Here is a 21,182-nt window from a genome sequence, read left to right on the forward strand (position 1 = left end):
ACTTACAGCCATGGCTTTCTTCTGCCTCATGCAAACAGCCACAATCGTCATGCAGACAAGGAAACCCCGAGAAGTGAACGTGAGCTTCTTCACCAAAATAAACTCAATATGCATCCAGATGCTAGCAGGAGCTAAAATATACACAAGACACTCTGTGTGCGCACACAACACACAAGACACCTGGTGTGCCTTCTCCGAGTTAGCCCTCGCGGTAACTGCTAAGGCAGGCAAGCACCACCCCATTTCACAGATCAGGAAGGCGAGGTTTGAGAGGCCAATGCGTTGGGAACACAAAACTAGCTCATGGCGGATCCTAGTTATGAATCCAGGTGTGTCTGACTTCATGGTGCAGGCTCAGTTTTTAACTCAGCTCTTTTATCTTAGCTTTAACAGAACTGGAAAGTCCATTAGCTCTCATAAAATGATAGGATAACCACATTATACCTAAGCTAAAAAAGGACCTTTTAATATAGATGACTCAAACTCTTACACTGGAGGATCCTCAAACTTTAAGCAAAACCATTATCCAAATTGCTTTTGTATTGATCTTAAAGAAATCATTGGGAATTGATGTGGGCCATTAACACATTTGCTTATTTTGCTAACATGAACATAAAAAAAAAAAAAGACCTCCCCAAAACCATATAACGTTATCAAGTCACTGCGGAGAGTGTGATGTTTCTGAGCAGTGGAAGGAACGTCAGAGGTGGGGACGGGGTGACATAACGGGCAAGACCCTTGGCCGGGCCTTCTCCGCACCACACCATCTCCTAGCTCAGTGTGCCTGGGGACACCACCACCCCACCTGGGCCTCAGAGGGCCGCCTGTGAAGTGGGAAATAAGAACACCTTGGCCTGTGGCGAAGGTCAAATGAGTCAACACAAATAAATAACCTTGAACCCCAGGCCTGACACAAAGTAGTTTGGGTTACTCTTACTACATATTTTGTTAAAATAAAAACAATTCTTATGTTTTAACTTATCATTTTTCATTGTATTCACTTATTTGGTAGTCCTCTTAGAAACATTAAAGTAAGAAAATAATCAGTTAGCCTCAGATTTCTTATCTTGGATTGCCAATCCTATTGCCTCCTTAAAAGGGTCCAAGGTTAATGTACAAAAATGACAACTCTTCTGCTGAGTAGCAATCAGGGAGAGCATGCGGAAGCTCTCTTCTGCTTCATTTGTGTTCACTCGTCCTCGTAACAAAGTCTCACATGAGTACACATGGGTACAGACAGCCTCACAATAAAACTCATCTAAATGGAGACCATAAAGTAATTTTTCTTATACTCCCTCATGGAATAAATCTTTGTGTCCTAAATTTAATTTTAAAAGATTACAGGTCAACTAGCACAGTAACTGTGGACTTAAATGTGACTGTTTGACCTCAGTGTCTTACAAACAGAACTGTGTCCCCCACAAAATTCATGTTGAAATCCTAACCCCCAGTACCTCTGAATGCGACTGTACTTGGAAATCGGGTCTTTAAAGAGGTGATTCAGTTAAATGAGGTCCTTAGGGTCTTCAGGCCCTGATCCAATCTGACTGATGCCCTTTAAAGAAGAGAAAATGTGGACACACAGAGAGACACTAGGGGTATGAAAAGCTCACGTGAGGACAGAGAGAGAAGACAGCTGTCTACACGGCAAGGAGGGAAAGCCTCAGCAGCCAACCCTATGGACACCTTGATCTTGGACTTCCAGCCTTCAGAACTCAAGCTGCTCGTTCGCTTGCTTCAGCCTCACAGGCTGTGCCCTTCAGCTGCTCGGTCACAGCATCCCAGCGGACTAACACTGTGCCCCCTGATCTAGATTTGAAGGTCAAATTTTTCTACCCCACTGAAGCTCTACACTGACTGAGAATGAAGAAAAGCTACCCTGATTTTCCAGAATGCACACCCATTATTATCCTAATAGCCATCAATCTTTATATCGAGTATCATGCAACCCTGAGATGCCCCTGAATGCGGGCTCCAGGGAGCCGGAGCACGAAGGAGAAAGGAGAGTGTAGGCACAAACCTCCGAAGGAATTACATCTCAGCTTCTGTGATAGGTGACTGAATTAACAAGAATACTTAGAAGAATCCCCAACAGCCCAATCACGACGTTGACAAGTCCTTAGAGCTTTGAGGTCTGAACTAGAAGACAGAGCAACTTCCTGGCTGATGTCTGTTAGAAAGTAGCTATTAAAAGCAAAAATGAGGTTTTTAAGACTGATGCGCCCAGTCTCAGAGAACGCTGTTTAGAAAATTGCTGTTTATTTTTCCACCTCAAGAGGCCTATTAAAAGACTGAAGTCAAGGTATTTATCCTAACAACTAAGATCCCTTTTTGTGTTTGTGAGATAGGAGAGACTCCTCAAAATAACTAATAAGGGTAATTCAAAGCATAACCCCATTAACATAAACCTCTCTCCTTGCGTGTGTCTAATATGCCCCTGTTCTCATCATTATAGGGGACATACGGAGATAGGAGGGCTGGGGGCGGCTCCAGGGGTGTGCAGACCCCCACAGGCACCCTCCGCCCTGGCCAGTATCCGAGTACGGCAGCACCCTGGCAGGAGGGGCGGGCGGCACGGGGACAGGCACAGAAGCCACTCAAATGTGAAGGGAAACATGGGGACGGTCGCCCTGCTGGGAAGAGAGGGACGCAAGCACTCAGGGTGCTGCCCAGACCTGCCAGGCACCTGCTCCAGGCTGCGAAAAGCCCAGCTCAGACACCCCCCACCAACGAAGGCAGGCAGAGTCCCAGGTTTCTGATTATATGAACCTGCTTTCTTATTTCTGCCAGCAGTAACTGGATTTTCTGTCAGATGCAGTCAGATGACTGGCCAGACCTTTGCTACTTCCTGAATTCTGAGATTTTTAGCAGCATATATTTATATGTATTAATCATGTAATTTAAAACTTTTTATGCTAAAAGCAGATAAGACTGCTAATTAAACACGGAAGGAAAAAGAATTCAAAAAATATTTTTCAGTGATTTAAGCATAAATGGGTCCTATTTCAACAAATTCCACATTTTTCTTACACCTTTAAAACAGAAGGAATTGGGAACTCCATTACAGAGAAAATAATTAGTAACTTGTATCAACATAAAAAGACACATGTGTCCAGTTGACAAAATATAAATAACTACAGATATAGATGTTATCACTTGGATTTGAGATCACCAACAATAAGACTGTAAGAAAACAGCTATTTTTTGAAATAACTCTAATCTTCAAAGAAGTCAATCATAGCAAAAACAGAAACCTGCAGGCTAGACGATCTTTTCTGACCCAAGAAGCTGTCACTGATATGAGTCTAACCAACGCTTTAACAGCAGGCCCAGCGGAAACCCCCCACCCCCACCCCGGTCCCAGGCTGCTTGCACAGTCCTACACCATTTGCATTAGTCCCCGGCAACCTGAAGAACAGTGCAAACTTTCACTTTCGATCACTTTAGTTTAGGGTCCGCTAGAACTACAAAGTCACAAAGTTATTTAATGTCAAAACATCTTTGAAATTCACATTTTTAATTCTTAACACTAGATGGCAACGCATTTTTAATTCTTAACACTAGATGGCAACGAAACAGAATCACACTAAGTTGACTGAGTACAAGACTTGAGGATGTCCTGCTTTGCAGGAAGATACCTGCAACAAGACAACCAATCAGCGCTTTACCTTGTTGGAAGTCTATGTCCAAACCAAACAGTCCAGCGGGGTTCTATTTGAGGGACGAGATGACAGGGGTGTTCACTTTCTGCATTTCAGGAATACAGGATATCCCTAAACTAAAAGGTACATACTCTCTCCAACATAAAAGGAAAATGTATTACCTACATTCAAAAAGCTATAAATTGGTTGTTACTAATGTTCCTATAATGTTTATGCAACAATTTTTTGAAGATTTTAGGACTCAATTATGACATTTAGATTGAATTTGGCACTAAACAGTCTACAGAAAAAGTAGCTTGAATTACCAAATGTGGTTTGAGTGCTCGACAGCTATAAATTATGTCTCGGGAGAAACACAAGGCTAAATTGAAAAGTTACTGGGGCGCCTGGGTGGCTCAGTCGTTAAGCGCCTGCCTTCGGCTCAGGTCATGATCCCAGGGTCCTGGGATCGAGCCCCGCATCGGGCTCCCTGCTCTGCGGGGAGCCTGCTTCTCCCTCTCCCACTCCCCCTGCCTGTGTTCCCTCTCTCGCTGTGTCTCTCTGTCAAATAAATAAAATCTTTAAAATAAAAATAAATAAATAAATAAATAAATAAATAAATAAATAAATAAATAAATTGAAAAGTTACTCTCATTTGGGAAGGACACAGGATTTTCATGCTTGTAGAATCATTACTCCCCATGACTTTTTTTTTTCCCCAGACATGTGTTAAGGGCATTTGGAAAACTCTGTCCTGGTTCTGCTTTCCAGAATGTTTGAATATGCTACTTTACAAGACAAGGGAGGAATAAGGTCCACCAAAGATAAGGTTGCTAATCAGGTGATTTTAAATAACGAGATTATCCCGGATTATCCAGGTGGGCCAATGTACCCAGAGTGGGGATATTCAGTGGGGAGGAGGGAGGCAGAAGAACCAGAAGAGCCAGAACCTAAGAGTCGGTATCATGAGAATGACTGAACTAGTCACTGTTGGCTTTGAAGATGGAGGAAGGGCCATGAGCCAAGGAACGTAGGCAGCCTCTAGAAGCCGGAAAATGACAAGGGAATGGATTCTCTCCTAGAAGTTATCAGCCCTGCCAACCTCTTGATTTTAGCCCAATGAGACCCATTTCAGACTTCTGACCTCCAGAACTCTAAGATAAATACATTAGTGTTATTTTAAGGCACTGAGTCTATGTAATTTGTTACAGCACCCACAAGAAAAATTAAAGTGTTTAATTAAAAAAAAAAATTGTACATAATACCTTTCTTCTGATGCTACAGGAGGGCTTGCTAAGCTACAGAGGGTTTGGCACCAGGTGAGAGCTAGCTAAAAGAAGTCAGAGGGGCCGTCTGTTTGCTGCCAACACAGACTGCACGGTGGGCCTGGAACACCCTCAACACTTGGCACACACTCACTCTGAACTCACGAGCCGGCCTGAGGAGAGAGGGCCACTCCATGGACTGGAAATCAAGGCCGGAGGTCAAGCATGGAAACCTGCTCGACGACAAAGCTGGGACTGATTCACCTCCAGCCAGCCTGGCTCTGGACTCAATATTCTTCTCTACCTCCCTGGGTTGCTTCTCTGTTTCTTAATTTTGCTGTTTGCTAATTAATCTGCACAGAGGCTCTGTCGATGCTGCTTGGCTGAAGGTACAGGTTCCAGAAGACCTTCCATCAATAGTGAACATTTCTGTCATCTGCTTACCAGTTACTAGCCCGTAAACATGCACAGCTGTGAAATCTTAACACGAAAATATAAAAGGATCAGGACACTGTAACCATGAGAAAGTGGCAGAGAAAAACAAAAGGTTTAGCTGATTTACAACTGATGGGTAGCTTTCCTCATAATACATACATTTCCAAGATCAGTATTTTTATTTGGAGATTTATGTTGGGTAAAAGATCTTAAATCACATTTATAAATATTTGTTGATACCCTCATACAATATAATTTTTCTTCCAATTCTTTAGTATAATCTTAGTAAAGGGAAACAATAACTTTTCCAGTAAAACACATCTCCCACTGTATCCTAAGCTGTTGAAGACCTCCAGATTCTTGGGCGCCTGGGTGGCTCAGTTGGTTAAGCAACTGCCTTCGGCTCAGGTCATGATCCTGGAGTCCCGGGATCGAGTTCCGCATCAGACTCCTTGCTTGGCAGGGAGTCTATTTCTCCCTCTGACCCTCTCCCATCTCATGCTCTCTCTATCTCATTCTCTCTCTCAAATAAATAAATAGAATCTTAAAAAAAAAAAAAAAAAAGACATCCAGATTCTTTTAGGTTGGGCAACATCTTAATTTAAAGGCATTAGGTTTACCCTGCAGGACTCCACAGCCCCTTCGCATCTCCCTACCCTACCCCACCCCCTGCACTAAGGGGGTGGCAAAGACGGGATGGATTGTAGCTCAACGTAAACAAGTGCTGAGGTAAGAGACCTGCATTTGGAGCGCTGAGTGTCTCCCCTCTGAGGACCTCCTCGCAGGGACTCTAGAAGCTACATGGCCATGGAGTGGCTGGACTAGGACGGGATGACCAATTTCAAGGCCTTCCAAGCAAGGGATCCTATGATTCTACCTTTGAACAAATAAGTCAAAGGAAATATACCTTACCCAGCCTTTGTTTTATAGAAAAGTTTTCAGAAAGAGCCATTTTCTAAGTATGCTGTTAACAAAAGAAAGCTACAGTTCACCAGGGGGGCAGTGCATTCCTGTTTGAAAACAAGGGTTAAAGAGAGCACTGTCGTTAACCCTAAGGATGCATGTACCTGCCCACAGACCGCCACGAATGCATTGTTCCTCAAGAGCTTTTGGTAAAACAGACTTTCAAATGAATGATAAAAACATCCAAGGTCACAAACTGGGAAGTCAGGTCAGGCTGCTCAAACACGTGTAAAGCGCATGTGCCATACTTCTTGTATGACATCAGCACAGTGATGAAAAGTAAGTAATGCTTCAAACTGGTAGCTCTTTCATGGGGAAAACCAAATGCATCATCATGGAAAATGGAAAACCTCGCCAGTGGTCCTCCCAGAGTAACTGCACAGAAAAGGCTTTCACGGGGCGCCTGGGTGGCTCAGTTGGTTAAGTGACCGCCTTCAGCTCAGGTCATGATCCCAGCCAGGGTCCTGGGATCGAGCCCCACGGCGGGCTCCCTGCTCCACGGAGAGCCTGCTTCTTCCTCTCCCTCTGTCTGCCGCTCTGCCTACTTGTGCTCTCTATCTCTGTTAAATAAATAAATAAAAAATCTTTAAAAAGAAAGAAAAGGCTTTCACATTTGGGGGTTGGAGGTGGGGAATGAGGTTCATGACAAAAAACAAAAAGATCCAGATGTTATCCAGATTCTAGAAGTAGAAGCCAAGGTTTAGTCTGTGCCCTAAAATTACTGGGCAACGGACTCCCGTTTCTGTGTATACACACTGCCCTCCCTTCATCGCGAGGCACATATCTGAGAAGAAACAAGGGAGCCCTCCCTCAGCTCTGTACTGCAGAGGCCAAGTTGAAAGAAAAGTAATTCCTACAGTCAACACGATGAGGATGATGGGGATCGCCTTTATCTGATTGTCAGCTGTCCTGCCAAAACGCCCATTTTCGATCACGTTCCAATAAGTCCTGCCATTTCACTGCTGGCAGTCAAGTGATGCCTACTCTTTCCAGCTTCCGGCTTCGCCCCCACCCTCGCTGTGGCACCACGTGCACATGGTCGCCCTCCCACGCTGCTCCTCTCTCTCTCTCTCTCTCTCTCTCTCTCTCGCAGTAGCCAGTCTCTGTAACAGTTACTCCCCCCGGGGTGTGATCAAAGGGGAAAAAGTATAGTATATGTTAGCAATAATCGAATTATATACTGTGGGAGTTTTCAGAAAAGGAACCAAAGCCTATACGGAGAGACCAATCGCAAGATATGAAGTCCCAAAGTCTTTTTCTTTTTCAACATGAAAGAAAATTCAGCACACACCAAGAGCACCAAAAGATTTAAGTAAACACTTCTAACCAGGAGGCCAACTCCGTTCTCTGGAGCTCAGAGACCAAATACAACCTAAAACTGAGGAGCTGAAACAGAAAACAAAGGATGGATGGGTGCATCTAAATGTAAGAGCACTGAAGAATTAGCCCTTTAATGGTTTACAGATTTTTAAATAAAGTAAATATAGGATGATTGTAGCAGATTGAATCACAGCATTTAGAAGTTCAAGGGATCTTGCCTGCTCCAGGCCCACCCCTGCCCTGGGGCTCTGGAGAGACAGGCTCCTAAAACCTCTCTTTCCCCAGAGCTCCCAAAGACCACTTTCTCAGTGAGGTCTAGCTGCAGCTTCCAAAAGGCTCACCATTACGGCGGGGAATTTAGCAATACCTGGCAAAATTACGAGTTTACCACAGCCCCAGCAATCCCTGACGGAATCCATCCCAACAGACGCACCACAAGGCTATTTGATTCAGGACTATTTGAAAGAACAAAAGACAAAAACATTCAATTCCACGGACAGGACTGGAATAGAATAAACCACAGAACATCCACAAACCACATAACAGAGGAGTTCTACAGGACTATGAAAAGCAACAGGAAAGACCTCCAGGAAATGTTGAGAGAAAAAGCGAAGGGGGGGAATGTGTCTTGGTCTGTAATCTCCTATCTAAGAAAGGGAAGTACAAATGCATACGAATTTCTTTTTTTTATGGCAGGAGAATATTTAGATGAGGGAAGGGTCAGAGTGGGGAGGACATAAATCTACGCTACATACCTTGCGAGGAAGACCTGGTTTTGAAAGCATGTACATGTTTTATATAATTATAAAACAAAGTTACATTTTTAAAAAGCTTTCCCTAAAAATATCAGAAAAAAAGAAAACAAATGGAGTTAAATGCAGGCACGGCTAGCAGCACAACCACAGAGAAAGAGCTCGGACAAGGCCGGCCGTCAGACCGTGCGCTCCTGGTGGGAGACGTCCAAATGCCACAGAGAACCACTGAAAGCATTTTAAATCTGTGCTCACGAGTCACTGTTGACGGCGGAGTGGCAGAGACGGTATAAAGTGGGACCTACAGCATCCGCTAGGTGTTTGGGAGAAATGCTTTGCTCCCAGGCCCAACCTGGCCTACAGAATCAGAAACTGGGGTGGAAGCCGGCGTCAGGTTCTAACAAGCCTACTAGGGGATTCTGATGCAGCTCCAGTCTGAGAAGACTCTACCTCTGTCGTCCCCAAGTATCCACAGAATGGGAGGAAAGAAAACACTGATGATCCAGCAGTTCATTAAAACCCCCAAGTCCTGAAATTGAATCACAAAGACCAGTGTGAACTTACGGTGTACTTCACCTTTGAATTCCCGCTCTGTGCCATAAAAAGAAGACCCAGCAGCAGCCAGCAGCCCAAGCATGTAGCTTGGAGTCTTGAAAAACCTTTTCCCACTAAAAAGAAGTGGGGCTTCTTAGAGAAATGGCTGACTCCAGGGCCAAGGCTGGAAACGAGTCTGGAACATGTTAACACAACAGAGAGCAAAGAAAAGAACAAAAGATTCCTACAACTTGGAGGCCAGCTAAGTTGGCAAAGATGGAACCACCTGCCCGTCAGTAAGGACAGCACCGGCCACGGACTGAAACAAAGCAGGTAGGTTTAGAGCCTTAAATTCATAATAATACTTAAAAAAAAACATGGTAACTGATCACCACTGGAGGATACTCACTTTGAGTGAACCAACTCACTATACAGAGGAAGTGAGTGAGGCATTTAGTCTGCCTTTCCTACACAAACCACACCACTGGATAAGCAAGGAACACACATATACACTTTTTTTAAAGATTTTATTTATTTATTTAAGAGAGAGAGAGTGCACGTGCCCACAAGCAGGGGGAGTGGCAGAGGGAGAGGTAGCAGCAGACTTCCCACAGAGCAGGGAGCACAATGTGGGGCTCGATTCCAGGGCCCTGGGCAGGCATTAAACCAACTGAGCCACCCAGGTGCCCCCACATACACACTTTCTACAGACACATTTCCACAAACAAATGAAGACAAAACGGTGACATTAGAATCTCACCATTCTGCACCCCACGGGGCACAAGCGACAGGAGAAGGGCTGCGCCCATCGGAGAGACACCAGCAGAGCCTGCATTCCACTGGTGGAGAGACGCCACCAGCTGGGAGACAGTCTTGCCAAAAACATCCAACCCGAACCTGACCCAGCCTCTGGCTCCAAGGACCACCTTCCAGGAGACACAGAACCCTGAGGACAGAGGACACCATGGGACGCAGCTGGCCAAGTGGGGGGAGTGAGCATGACACGGTCACAGGACAGAACCCGGGCTCCTCGGGAAACTGCCAGGAACAAAAGGGAGACGGAGGGAAACCCGCGATTTGAAGAGAGACTGAGAGCACGATCTCAAAACCTTATTTGGATACCAATTAATTCAAAGAGCTTATAAAAGAAAAAGACATTGAAGACACACTGAAAATGCTGAATATTTGATTTTAGGGAAAATTTTTTAGATGAGATAAAGGCTTTATAGTTGTTGTTGTTGTTGTTGTTGTTTTAAAAGATTCCACCCATTTATTTGACAGAGAGAGACACAGCGAGAGAGGGAACACAAGCAGGGGGAGTGGGAGAGGGAGAAGCAGGCTTCCCACAGAGCAGGGAGCCCGATGCGGGGCTCGATCCCAGGAGCCTGGGATCATGACCCAAGCTGAAGGCAGACGCTTAACGACTGAGCCACCCAGGCGCCCCTATAGTTGTTTTTTAAAAGTCCTGATCTTTTAGAGATACGCTGTCTTGAGGGACACACACTGTCTCAGCTCAGGCTGCCAGCACAAAATAAATACCATGACGGAGTTTTCTCCAACACCAACACCAACTTGTTTTCTCCCAGTTCTGGAGCCCGGAAGTCCAAGATCAAGGTGTTGGCCATTCAGTTCCAGGTGCCTAATGTCTTCCTGGTTTGGGGCTTTCCTCAATGTGCGTGAGAAGGGAGGGAGCGCACTCTTCCTCCTCTCATAAGGCCACTGGCTCCCTCCCCGGGGCCCAGCCTTCGTCCTCTTCCAGCCCACTCACCGCCCAAAGACCTCAGCTCCAAATACCGGCACATTGGCCATCAGGGCTCCAGCCCACGAACCGCGGGGAGGGGAGACAAACCTTCAGTCCATTACACACGCATGTGCGGGCACATGATGTCATACTTGGGCTCTGCTTCAGAAGCACACAGGACTGGAGGGAACGGGGTAGAGAGAAGCAAGACTGGCCAATTCTCCCAACTGCTGAAGTTGGGGGATAGGTTTGTCGGGTTTCATTACACTACTTTTGCATACATTTGCAAGTTTCCATCATAAAAAGTGTGAAACACTACAATTCTCCCACTTATCCTTTTCTTTCTTCCACAGCACTGATCGCTGATTACATAATTCGCTATTTTTGCCTACTGTGTTCCTCCTCTCAGTGGATTGGAAGCTCTACCAGGGCTGGGGTCTTTGCGGGAGGAGGTAACCCAAACCCTACAACAGTGCCCGGCCGGCCCAGGCGCGCACTGCGCGCCTGCTGACCGGGGAGCCTCCCCTGAGCCCGTCGTATTCTACACCAGACAACCCAGGGCCCCAGAGCACGGGACACCCTGCAGCGGAGAATGGCAGTGCTGGCTGTCAGATTATGTTCTCGGGATATGAATGCGGTTTTAGAACGGGTAAGATTATACTGGAGATTTCTAGTGTGGCTGACTGATTCAGTTCTTAGACTGCTGAACCCAAGGAAGCGAGATTTTTATTTTACTTAACTCTGTGGCAAAGGCTTTCTCCGAGGGGTGACTTTAGGGACAAGTCCCCCTTCCTTCCACGTGGGCAGATGATGTCTGCCTCCCCAGCTGCTTGGTAAAGTTGTGGCAGAGGAGGAGTCGGGCACCTCGATGCTGATCCTCCCTGCGCTACCACATACTGAGGGGTCAGGCACAGCGAAGCCGGCTCTCAGGCCTTCACCTTCAAAATGACCTCTGACAGGCCATCCTGTTGTTCACCTCCGTGCTTAGAAACTTACTGATCCAGCTGGTCTAAAAGTGCCCATAAATGGTGAGCTATGAGGCAGTAAAAATTACTACCCAAACAGGTTATTGTTAGTGCCAAGGCTCCATCTAAAATTTTAGCTCTAAAATACATGCAATTGCTTCCAAATGCTAAACAGGATCTGTTAAAAACAAGAAAACTTTCCAAACATACAACAGTTCCCAGTGAAACCAAGGTCTAAATCTGTTGTCAGCTTCTTCGTAATTTCTCTACTCACTTTTTTTTAGTTTTGCAAACAAGGGCCTAAAATAATATGAAGGAACAAAACATTACGGAACATAACCGCAAGACTCCAAATAAAGGCCTTTGTTTCCCTAGGGGAAAATAAGGAAAGAGAGATTACAAAAAGTGTTCACTATTTCTAAGAGATCATCCCACCTTGTGTCAACATCTAGAGCCCCAAATCCCAGATGCCAAGGAATCATTCCCCTGGTCAAGAGCTCAGCGAGGACAGACCTCTAAAGATAGAAGCAGTGATATAAAACCAGAGACACGCAATGGGCGCTGGCTGCCACGCGCCAGGAGGCCAGCGCCAACACTGCTGTGTAGGGAAGGAACACGGCCCCCAAACGACTTGTCCACGCCCGACTCCCAGAACCTGTGGATGGGACCTTATTCGGAAAAAGGATCTTTGTAGATGTAAAGAAGTTCAGGATCTCCAATGGGATCACCCCAGATCATCTGGGTGGGCCCTAAAACCAATGATAAGTGTCGTGATAAGGGACAGGAGAGCAAATGCAGAGAGAGCAGCCATGTGAAGACAAGGCAGAGACTGAAGCCAAAGGAGCGCCAAAGACTGCTGGGCGCTGGAAGAGGCAGGAGGATCCTCCCCTGGGGCCGCAGGAGAAGCAAGCACACAGCGTATCAACACCTTGACTTTCAGCTTCTGGTCTCCAGAACTGTGAGAGAATAGATTTCCCTTGTTTTAAGCCGGCAAGTTTCCGATAATTTGTGACAATAGCCCTGGGAAACTAATGCATATGGAATAAAGTACAAAAGTAGAATGTACATCTTTTCCTAATGCTATTCCAATTCATGTCTTAGACATGTTTTTGGCTATACCTCTTAAATGTCAAACACAGCTGAACACATGATTCAGAAGAGGCCCAATCACCAATAAACATATAAAAAGAACTTCACTAATCATCAGGTAAATGCACCCCCAAACAACTACAATGACTTGTGCTGGACAAAGACTCTAGATATAATCACAAGCACAATCCACAAGAAAAAAAATTGGTAACTAGATTTCATCAAAATTAAAAATGTACTTCAAGGGGCGCCTGGGTGGCTCAGTCGTTAAGCGTCTGCCTTCGGCTCAGGTCCATGATCCCAGGGTCCTGGGATCGAGTCCCACATCGGGCTCCCTGCTTGGTGGGAAGCCTGCTTCTCCCTCTCCCACTCCCCCTGCTTGTGTTCCTGCTCTCGCTATCTCTCTCTGTGAAATAAATAAAAAATCTTAAAAAAAAAAAAATGTACTTCAAAAGATAGCACTAAGAAAATTAAAAGACAGCCAAAGATTAGGAAAAAGTATTTGCAAATCATGGCTCTGATAAAGGACATGTATCAGCAAATATCATAAAGTCTTATAACTCAATGATAATCTAATTTAAAAATGGGCAAAATATCTGAATAAACATGTCACTAAAGAAGATATACAAATGGCTGATAAGAATAGGCTAAAATGCTCAACTTCACTAGCCATGAGGGAAATGCATATTAAAACCAAAATCAGAGGGCGCCTGAGTGGCTCAGTTGGTTAAGCGACTGCCTTCGGCTCAGGTCATGATCCTGGAGTCCCGGGATCGAGTCCCGCATCGGGCTCCCTGCTCAGCAGGAAGTCTGCTTCTCCCTCTGAAGCTCCCCCATCTCATGCTCTCTCTGTCTCTAGCTCATTCTCTCTCTCAAATAAATAAATAAAATCTTAAAAAAAAAAAAACAAAATCAGATACCACTTCACGTCCACTGGTATAGCTATGACAAAAAAGACAGACAAGTGTGTGTCCACAAGAATATGGAGCCTCTGGAACCCTAATCCACTGCTGGTGGGGACGTTAAGCAGTACAGACACTTGGGAAGACAATCTAGCAATTTCTTAAAAAGTCAGACATAAGCTTATCATCCAACACAGCAATTCTGCTCCTAAGAATCTTCGCATGAAGAATGGGAAAGGTGCCCACACGCAGGCGTGCAAATGTCCCCAGCAACATTACTCACAACAGCCATAAAGTGGAAACAACCCAAACGCCCATCAACTGGTGAAGAGATAAACAAGACGGGGTCCATCCGCGCGGCGCACTCTCCAGAGATGAAAGAAGGAACACAAGACAGAGGACGGCACGACCTCCGCAGAGGAGGATGCTGAGCCTCCAAACACCGCTGAGTGAAAAAAGCCAGCCACGAGACTGCATGCCACACGATCTCATTTCTAGACATGTCTAGAGAACACCAACGTACAGCGACAGAAAGCAGATGAGAGGCAGCCCACGCCTGGGGGTGGGAGCAGGGATTACCTGCTAACGAGCACGAGGGAACCTGACAGACGATGGTGCCGGCGGCACAGCTCTGGGGACGGACGGTGGAGGGACCTGATAGCACGCGGATGAAAGCTCCATGAAGCGATGAAAGCCCAACTCTGCGCGTCACTCGGGGCAGCGCACTCCTGTGCGGGGAGCGTGCCTCCGAGCGCACTCTTCACAGGGCTATCTGGAAGCAGACTTCAATACTCCAACTGCTCTTACCTTCTGCCCCAGCAAGTCCACTTCCAGATTCCATTCTTCATTTTAAAAATCTACTCCTCCTTTATTTATGCATTTTTAAAGTTTAAGGTTGGTTTTGAAGGTTACAGATAGATCTTTCAAGGCTCCATCGGAAGGCCAGGTTGGCAGGCCTTCAATCCTACCTGCTCCATCTCAGAAGCCAAATCCGAGACCCAAGAATGCTTTGGTTTGGTCATAAACTTCTATTGACCTGTAGTAAAGAAAGCATTCCTGAACTCAATTCAGAAGGACCAGTTCAAAGAATGTGATCCCTAGCATACCAGTTAGCCTTCTTTCTTTTACTGATGAACATGTATTCCCTGGATTCAAAAACTCCAGAGAAATGTTGCAATATCACAAAGACTAAGCACATAGCAGTTTACCTAAAAACAGGTCTGAGTGATCAGGGTTCAAACTCTCCAAGCATTTCCCACAAAGCTGTCTTAGCTCAAGGAGACACGTGGGGGTTTTTTGTTTGTTTTTTTAAGATTTTATTTATTTAACAGAGAGAGCACAAGCAGAGGGAGAGAGAGGGAGAAGCAGGCTCCCCGATGAGCAAGGAGCCCGATGCGGGACTCAAGCCCGGGACTCCAGGATCATGACCCGAGCCGAAGGCAGCCGCTTAACTGACTGAGCCACCGAGGTGTCCCAAGGAGACACGTGTTTAAAGAAAGTAACTCCATGCTGTCAAAAGCCTCTAAGTTACGGAAGCATCCGAGACAGCACAGTGTTTCCCTTAGAGACGCTCGCTCATTCATCTATCTCATTTACCCCACAAATACGTACTGAGCGCCTACTGTGTGCCCAGCACTGCGGCAGGTGCTAGAAGCCCAGCAGTGAGCAGCAGAATCCGGACCCCCGCCCTGTGGCTTGCAGGCAGCCCGGGTCAGGGGTGGAGAGAGACAATAAGCAAAGAAAAAACAAATGTTTATGTCGGGGTGCTAAGCCAAGAAGACTGAATCAAGTCAACGGTATGCCGAACAGTAGGTGGGGTGTGAGAGGTGGTATGTGAGCAGCTCCGGGAGGGAAAGGGAGGCAGTGAGGGGTCAGAAGAGCAGTGCGGGGTGTGCAGGCAGGGGCGGGCTGCAGGGGGGTTAAGGCACAGCCAGGAAGCCAGGGCGGTGGGGGGTGAGGACCAGGGCTTGTATGTCTCAGGGGCTCGTAGCCCACGGAAAGGTCTTTGAGGGTTCTGCTGAGAAAGTGGCTAGCCCTGGAAGGGTCCGAGCGGAGGCACGCTTCAAGGGGCCGGCATGGAACCAGGGAGGCCACCTGGAGGTCGCAGGAGCAGACCCAGGGAGAGGAAAAGGTGGCTTGGTTCGGGGGAGCAACAGTAAAGGTGGGGAGAAGTGGCTGACCTCTGGATAAATGTCAAAGATAAACAATATCCGTGGACAGACTGACTGCCAATTGTGAGAGAAAAAGAGGAGTCAAAGGTGACCCCAAGGTCATCAATTTCTATTTAAAAAACAAATATACCGTAAGACCAAACCACTGTGAATACACATAAAGTCAGGTGGATAGCAGTTACGGAGCAGACTTGACTGGAATGGAGGCAGGAGAGCCGCCGCCGGGGAGCTCCGAGGCCAGCAGAGCGAGGAGGCTGCCTGAGGAAGGAAGAGCCGCGCCGGGGAGCCCGGGGCCCAGGTCCTCCGCCACCGCTCTGGCCTCCAGATCCGGGTCCGCAGCGCCCAGGCCCGGGCAGCAGTGGGGGATCGGAGCGTACCGAGACCACACACAGGACACCATGTGACCCCCATGAAAAGACACTGACAACTGGCAAAAAGTTTTTTAGACGACAAGTTCCTCGGTCAGTCACGTGCACTGAAGATGAAGCCCGCGGCTCTTCCCATCTCTCCGTGGGGGGGCCCCACCACCTTATTGTCCGCTCCTTTCCAGGCAAAGACGTTCCTGTAAGGCCTGCCATGCTTGATTATCTCAGACATTCATCAGAACTTAAAAACAAAAATCAGACCCTTGAGTTTCATTTGCATAAACTGAATTTTACTAGAAATGCTTCTGAAACACATCTTGTAAATCAGGCCTGTAAGCAAAAGTTCAAATGGAAAAGGAACGTTTTACTTCTACCTTATCTGGTCAAATCCACCCTAGAGTTGGGTTAATATACTAGTAACGTGGGTACCACAGCAAACCCACAGAGGCCCCACAGGGTATTTTGATTTTATGAGGAAAACAGCAATGCTGGAGATGTACCCACTCCCCTTGAGGTATTCAGTTTCAGTATCAGATCCTGCTACATTCCTTTCAAGGACATCATTGTATCACAAAACAGCGTGGTTGCTACAATCAAAGGAAAGTACCACCCAAACAACTGACTGGCCATGTCCAATCAGACTCCCAAGCTAGAGAAGTTGTGCAATGTCCAACAGGTGCAACCATCCCATTAGTATGTCACTGTGCTTATCTAAGAATGAAAAAGAAAATGTTCCTTCCAATTTATGCATATGATTTTCCTCAAATAACTACTGTTAGGACATAATACTTAATAAAATTATTTGGACCCAACTATTTAACAAACGGAGTTATTAAGTATTCTTCCTAACCTAGAGATGCCGTGAAAAAGTTGCTGAGACACTAAGAGCAATGTGAACAAAGGAAGTCTAGGAATCACTCCTTAGCAGCTAACGGTTTGGCACACTGATTCCTCTTCTGGGTGCTTTACCCATATTCGTTCTTTCAACTCCACGCCGACCCTCTGAGTTCGGTACTAAAGCCGTCCCTAGTTCACAGATGAGGACGAGATGGTGCGGTGCCCTGGGTCCCAGATAAAAGACCCACCCGTTTTGAAGCATGCACAGCGCAGGTACGAACGACATCATCAAGCCAGGCAAGCACATCCGGTAGCCCCTTCAGTCATGGAACAACTGAGGCTTCTGAGGACAAATGTTTCTCCCGCGTCTCAACTGTTGATTTGCTACTGGCTTAAGAATTCAATATGGGCCAAGCTCTGCATTTGTGTGCATCAATTAGAAAAAAAGACATTTTAAGTGACTTTTCTGGGACTCAACTGAGACAGTGGTTAAATCACAAGCACACTTTCAGGGCAGGTGGGATATTAGCAACGGGCACATTTAAAAACTTTAACCTACAGGGGAAAAATCAAACTCCAACCAGGTACAAAGCATCCCGAATCTGCTCATTTTTGTTGCCTTTTCCCCCTTTCAAAATCCGCAGTGTCCGATGTGGAACCCCAAAAAGAAGAGATCCAGAAAAATAAACAGTGCCGTCTAAGAAATGACTGGTGAGATCAGATCATTTGCATGGAGCACTGTGATTTTTCAAATACTATACAAAATCTATGTTGATAGCATGTGCTATTTTCGGCATGATGCCAACAGTCAACAAAGAAATGCCACAAATTCGTGGAATTACAGTAACTCTGTCCACTGAAGGAGAGAGCTGGAAAAGGAACATGTCTTCCCTAACATACCCTTGGAACAGAAACCCATCTTTTACTCTAAAGCAGAGAACTGACCCAGTGCTTGGGGAAAAAGAAAAAATCTAAGCTAACACTTAAATTTAGATCAAATAAATCTGCTGGATTTGTATTTGGTCTCACTGTGCATTTTTCATGATTAATAAACTATACTACAGGTACTCCAACTGCTATGAGTAGGTAATTCATCACACTATTAGAACCACTAACCAACCACTCAGCAGACACCCCGAGCACTTCACGGATGGTCCCTAGTACTTACTGGCTTCACTAGTCTTGGGTCTAAGGAGATCTCCTGCTGAGGTAGTAGGGAAGAGGCAGCTGGGCGGCAGGCTCAGAAACTCTTTAATGATGGAGTGAAGACCATTAAAATGTTTAGGTAGCTTCAGAATATTATTAAAATCACTTAGCAAGCTTTTCAAGTAATCGTGTATTCTAGTTACCCCCAGTCTCTGGGGACTTTCCATTCTTCTCATGGTGACACACACGTAAATGGTTCCTAAACTTCCTTGAACCAGTCACACTCTACATTCCCCTCAGAAAGGTCCACTTAAAGTGTCCTACGTTCTAGGAGAAAACTCAAACCCAGCACACACGGGGCTCTCATTAGAAAGGAACAAACCCCGACTTGATAGGGCGGCTGCGGCTCGCCAGGTATCCCAGGAGAAGAGGCAAACAGACGGTGAAAACAAAAATCTTGCAAACTAAGAGACCATGTACATAGTATCAAAAACTCCAGGAAGAGGAGCCTCCAGGTGATTCTTCAAAAGCAACTTTCCTACTGCCTTTGTCTCCATGGCTCCTCCCTTCAAAACACTGGCCCAGGGACAGAATGGACCAGATAAAGAAAGCAAGAGGCAAACCAGGACAAGTGCCTCCCAAAGCTGCAGCCGCAAACACAGACACCCCCAAACGCAATTTCAAGTTTGAACTGGGAAGCCAGCTTTTCTCAACGCTAACAAATCTGTCCCGTGCAGAGGCTCTTTCTTATTTTCCCAGCTAACTTTGAAAGTTCACCGAAGCCACTTTCTTTCCTGAGACTCCAATGAGTCAGAGGTTGTGGGCCTTTAGGACAGAGACGCCGTCGGAACACACAACACTGATTCCGCGCTTTACACACGGAGACACACCTCCACAGACAGGGGCTACCACAGTAAATCTGGAGGAAAGGACACCGTGTCTCGCTGTCTGTCACGCTCGTGGGCATGAAAGTAAACACTACACCCGTGAGTCCAGCACTGTCTACTAGGATAACAATTTACCTGCCCAGTCACGAGATTTAGGAACTTCTTCAGAAATGTATTTACAGAAAGCCTAGGGAAACCTGTCTGAGCTAAGGGGCGTGAGATATAATTCGATGATGTGGATTCTCCCGCACTCACAAGGTGCAGGGCGCTGGGCGAGGCATTTCCAGGATCTGGATTACGCGGACACCTGACAGGACGACCACCCAGGGCATGGCTCCTCTTCCCTGAGGCCTTGGAAAGCACGGGGCACCTGCAGGGCCTCCAGATCAGCCCTACAGGCCCCTGTCCTCTGGGCTGAGGGTGGAGCACGGTGCAACGTCTGAAGTAAGACACTCTGTGGACAGATAAGAGCGGGGGCGGGGGCGGAGGGAGGGGGAAGTCTTGCTGAACTCTGCCGGTGCCCAACTTCAGAGGAGACACAGCCCAATGCCCTAAGGAAGTTTGTCATCGAGATGAAGCCACAAACTTAAACCTCAAACACACAGTTTCTCAGGGGTCTGACAAGAGGGGGCACAGAAGTGTGCCCATTAGTCAGAAAAAGAAAAAAAGACACAGAGACAGGAGCGTGCTCAAGACCCGCCGAACAGCCCGCTACGGCTCTGGGCGCCCAGATTTTCCGTAGAAAGAGTGCTTCCTTTCAAAGCACGGAAGGCCGCAGAAAAGAAACTAACTGAATACCTCCAAAGGCCTAAAACCCTCACAGTCGGAAACGCCGGTCCGCAAGACTTCAGAAGGTCAGCCAACATTCCGACATCGCCTGGAACCTCCGTCCTTTTCTCGGTACTGGATCCTAAGCTTAGAGGGTAAACAGTGGGGCAATTCCCCCCGTAACAGCGGAACGAGGCCCCCGTGTGCGCGCCGAAGTGTGGCCAGAGCGTGCCCTGCAGAGCGGGGCGTGGGGGGGCGCGGCTCCCCTCACCCTCGCAGCCGCGTCTCTAAGTGGGCTTCCCGCCCGGGCGCCGCGGCGAGGGCGCAGGAGGGGGCGCGCCCGGGCGAGCGGCGGCTCGCGGCCCAGCTCCGCCTGCAGCTGTCACGCCCGTGGCCGCGCAGCTCGCTTCCCCGGCTCCGGGCCGCTGCCCGCGGGGGGCTCCTGGCTCCGCACTCTTCGGGCACTTTCCTGCGCGCAAGCAAACCTGGCGCGAGCGCGCGGGCCCCCTCCCGCGGGCCCCGAGGGGACGGCCCGCCGGCCCGGCCCGGGGCCCCCCGCCCCCCGCCCTCCGCCCCGGGGCGCGCCCGCCCCGGCCCGCGAGCGCGTCCGGCGGGGGCGGAGGTCGCCCTCGGCGCGAAGGGCCCGCCGCCGCCGCCCCGGCCACAGCTCCGTCCCAGGGAGCGGCCGGGCCGCGCCGCCCGCAACGGCCGCCGCCCCCTCCCGCGCGCACGGCACTCACAGGTGACGATGGGCTTGTTCTCCATGGTGTAGATCACCGGCGGCAGCGGCTCCTCGGGGGCGTCCATGGGCGTCCGCCGTCACCGGCCCGGCCCCCCGCGCCCCATGGGCGGCCCCGAGGCCGCGCCGGGCCAGCCCGAGCCTGAGCGGCGCCGCGACAGGAGGCCCGCCGGCCGCGCGAGGCAGCTCCGGAGCCGGCCGCCCGCCGCCCGCCGGCCGCGCCACTTCCGGCCCGGCGCCGCCGCGCTACCGCTTCCGGGGCGCGCGGCTTAAAGGGGAGGCGTCCGGCCGCGCGCCGGCGCTGTCCTCCGACCGAAAGACGGCGGGCGACGGGAGCGGGACGGCGGCCCGCGAGCCCCGCTGGGCTCCGCGTGCGCGTCGGCGGCGCAAAGGCTGCGGCCCGGAAGCCGCGCCACCGCCCCGCGGACAGCAGCGGCCCCTCGGCGTGGGGCGCAGCGACGCGCGGCTCCTCCCCAGGGAGGCGGTCCCCAGGGAGGTCTCCACCGCCCCCAGCGCCCGGCGACCCGGGGCGCGGCCGCTGCCCACCATGCGGATCCCCGGGACGCGGGGTCCGGGCTGCAGTCCCTGGCGGCACGTGGACGCGGGCGCGACTCCGGGGCCACGACAGCACGTGGACACGGGGATGCCCCGAGGGTCACCGA

At 48.5% G+C, this 21,182-nt stretch overlaps 1 protein-coding gene across 3 annotated transcripts in view; it reads right to left on the reverse strand.

Annotated features, from left to right (window-relative positions):
- TRAPPC10 (trafficking protein particle complex subunit 10) overlaps window positions 1-20,748 on the reverse strand; it is a 90,736-nt gene extending 69,988 nt beyond the window's left edge. Inside the window, exon 1 of one of the 3 annotated variants that reach the window (XM_045902372.3) lies at window positions 20,522-20,748. In XM_045902372.3, the coding sequence (XP_045758328.1) occupies window positions 20,522-20,588 (67 nt within the window). In that variant the 5' untranslated portion in view covers window positions 20,589-20,748. Of the gene's footprint in view, window positions 1-19,811; window positions 19,924-20,521 lie in introns of those variants that run through there. The other 2 variants (XM_064578092.1, XM_045902374.3) reach the window with 2 other exon arrangements.
- Window positions 20,749-21,182: the final 434 nt, after the last annotated feature.

The sequence above is a fragment of the Mirounga angustirostris genome, unplaced genomic scaffold (assembly GCF_029215605.1).
Source record: "Mirounga angustirostris isolate CCGP_5_RB_7025 unplaced genomic scaffold, mMirAng1.0.hap1 SCAF_1, whole genome shotgun sequence".
Lineage (NCBI taxonomy): Eukaryota > Metazoa > Chordata > Mammalia > Carnivora > Phocidae > Mirounga > Mirounga angustirostris.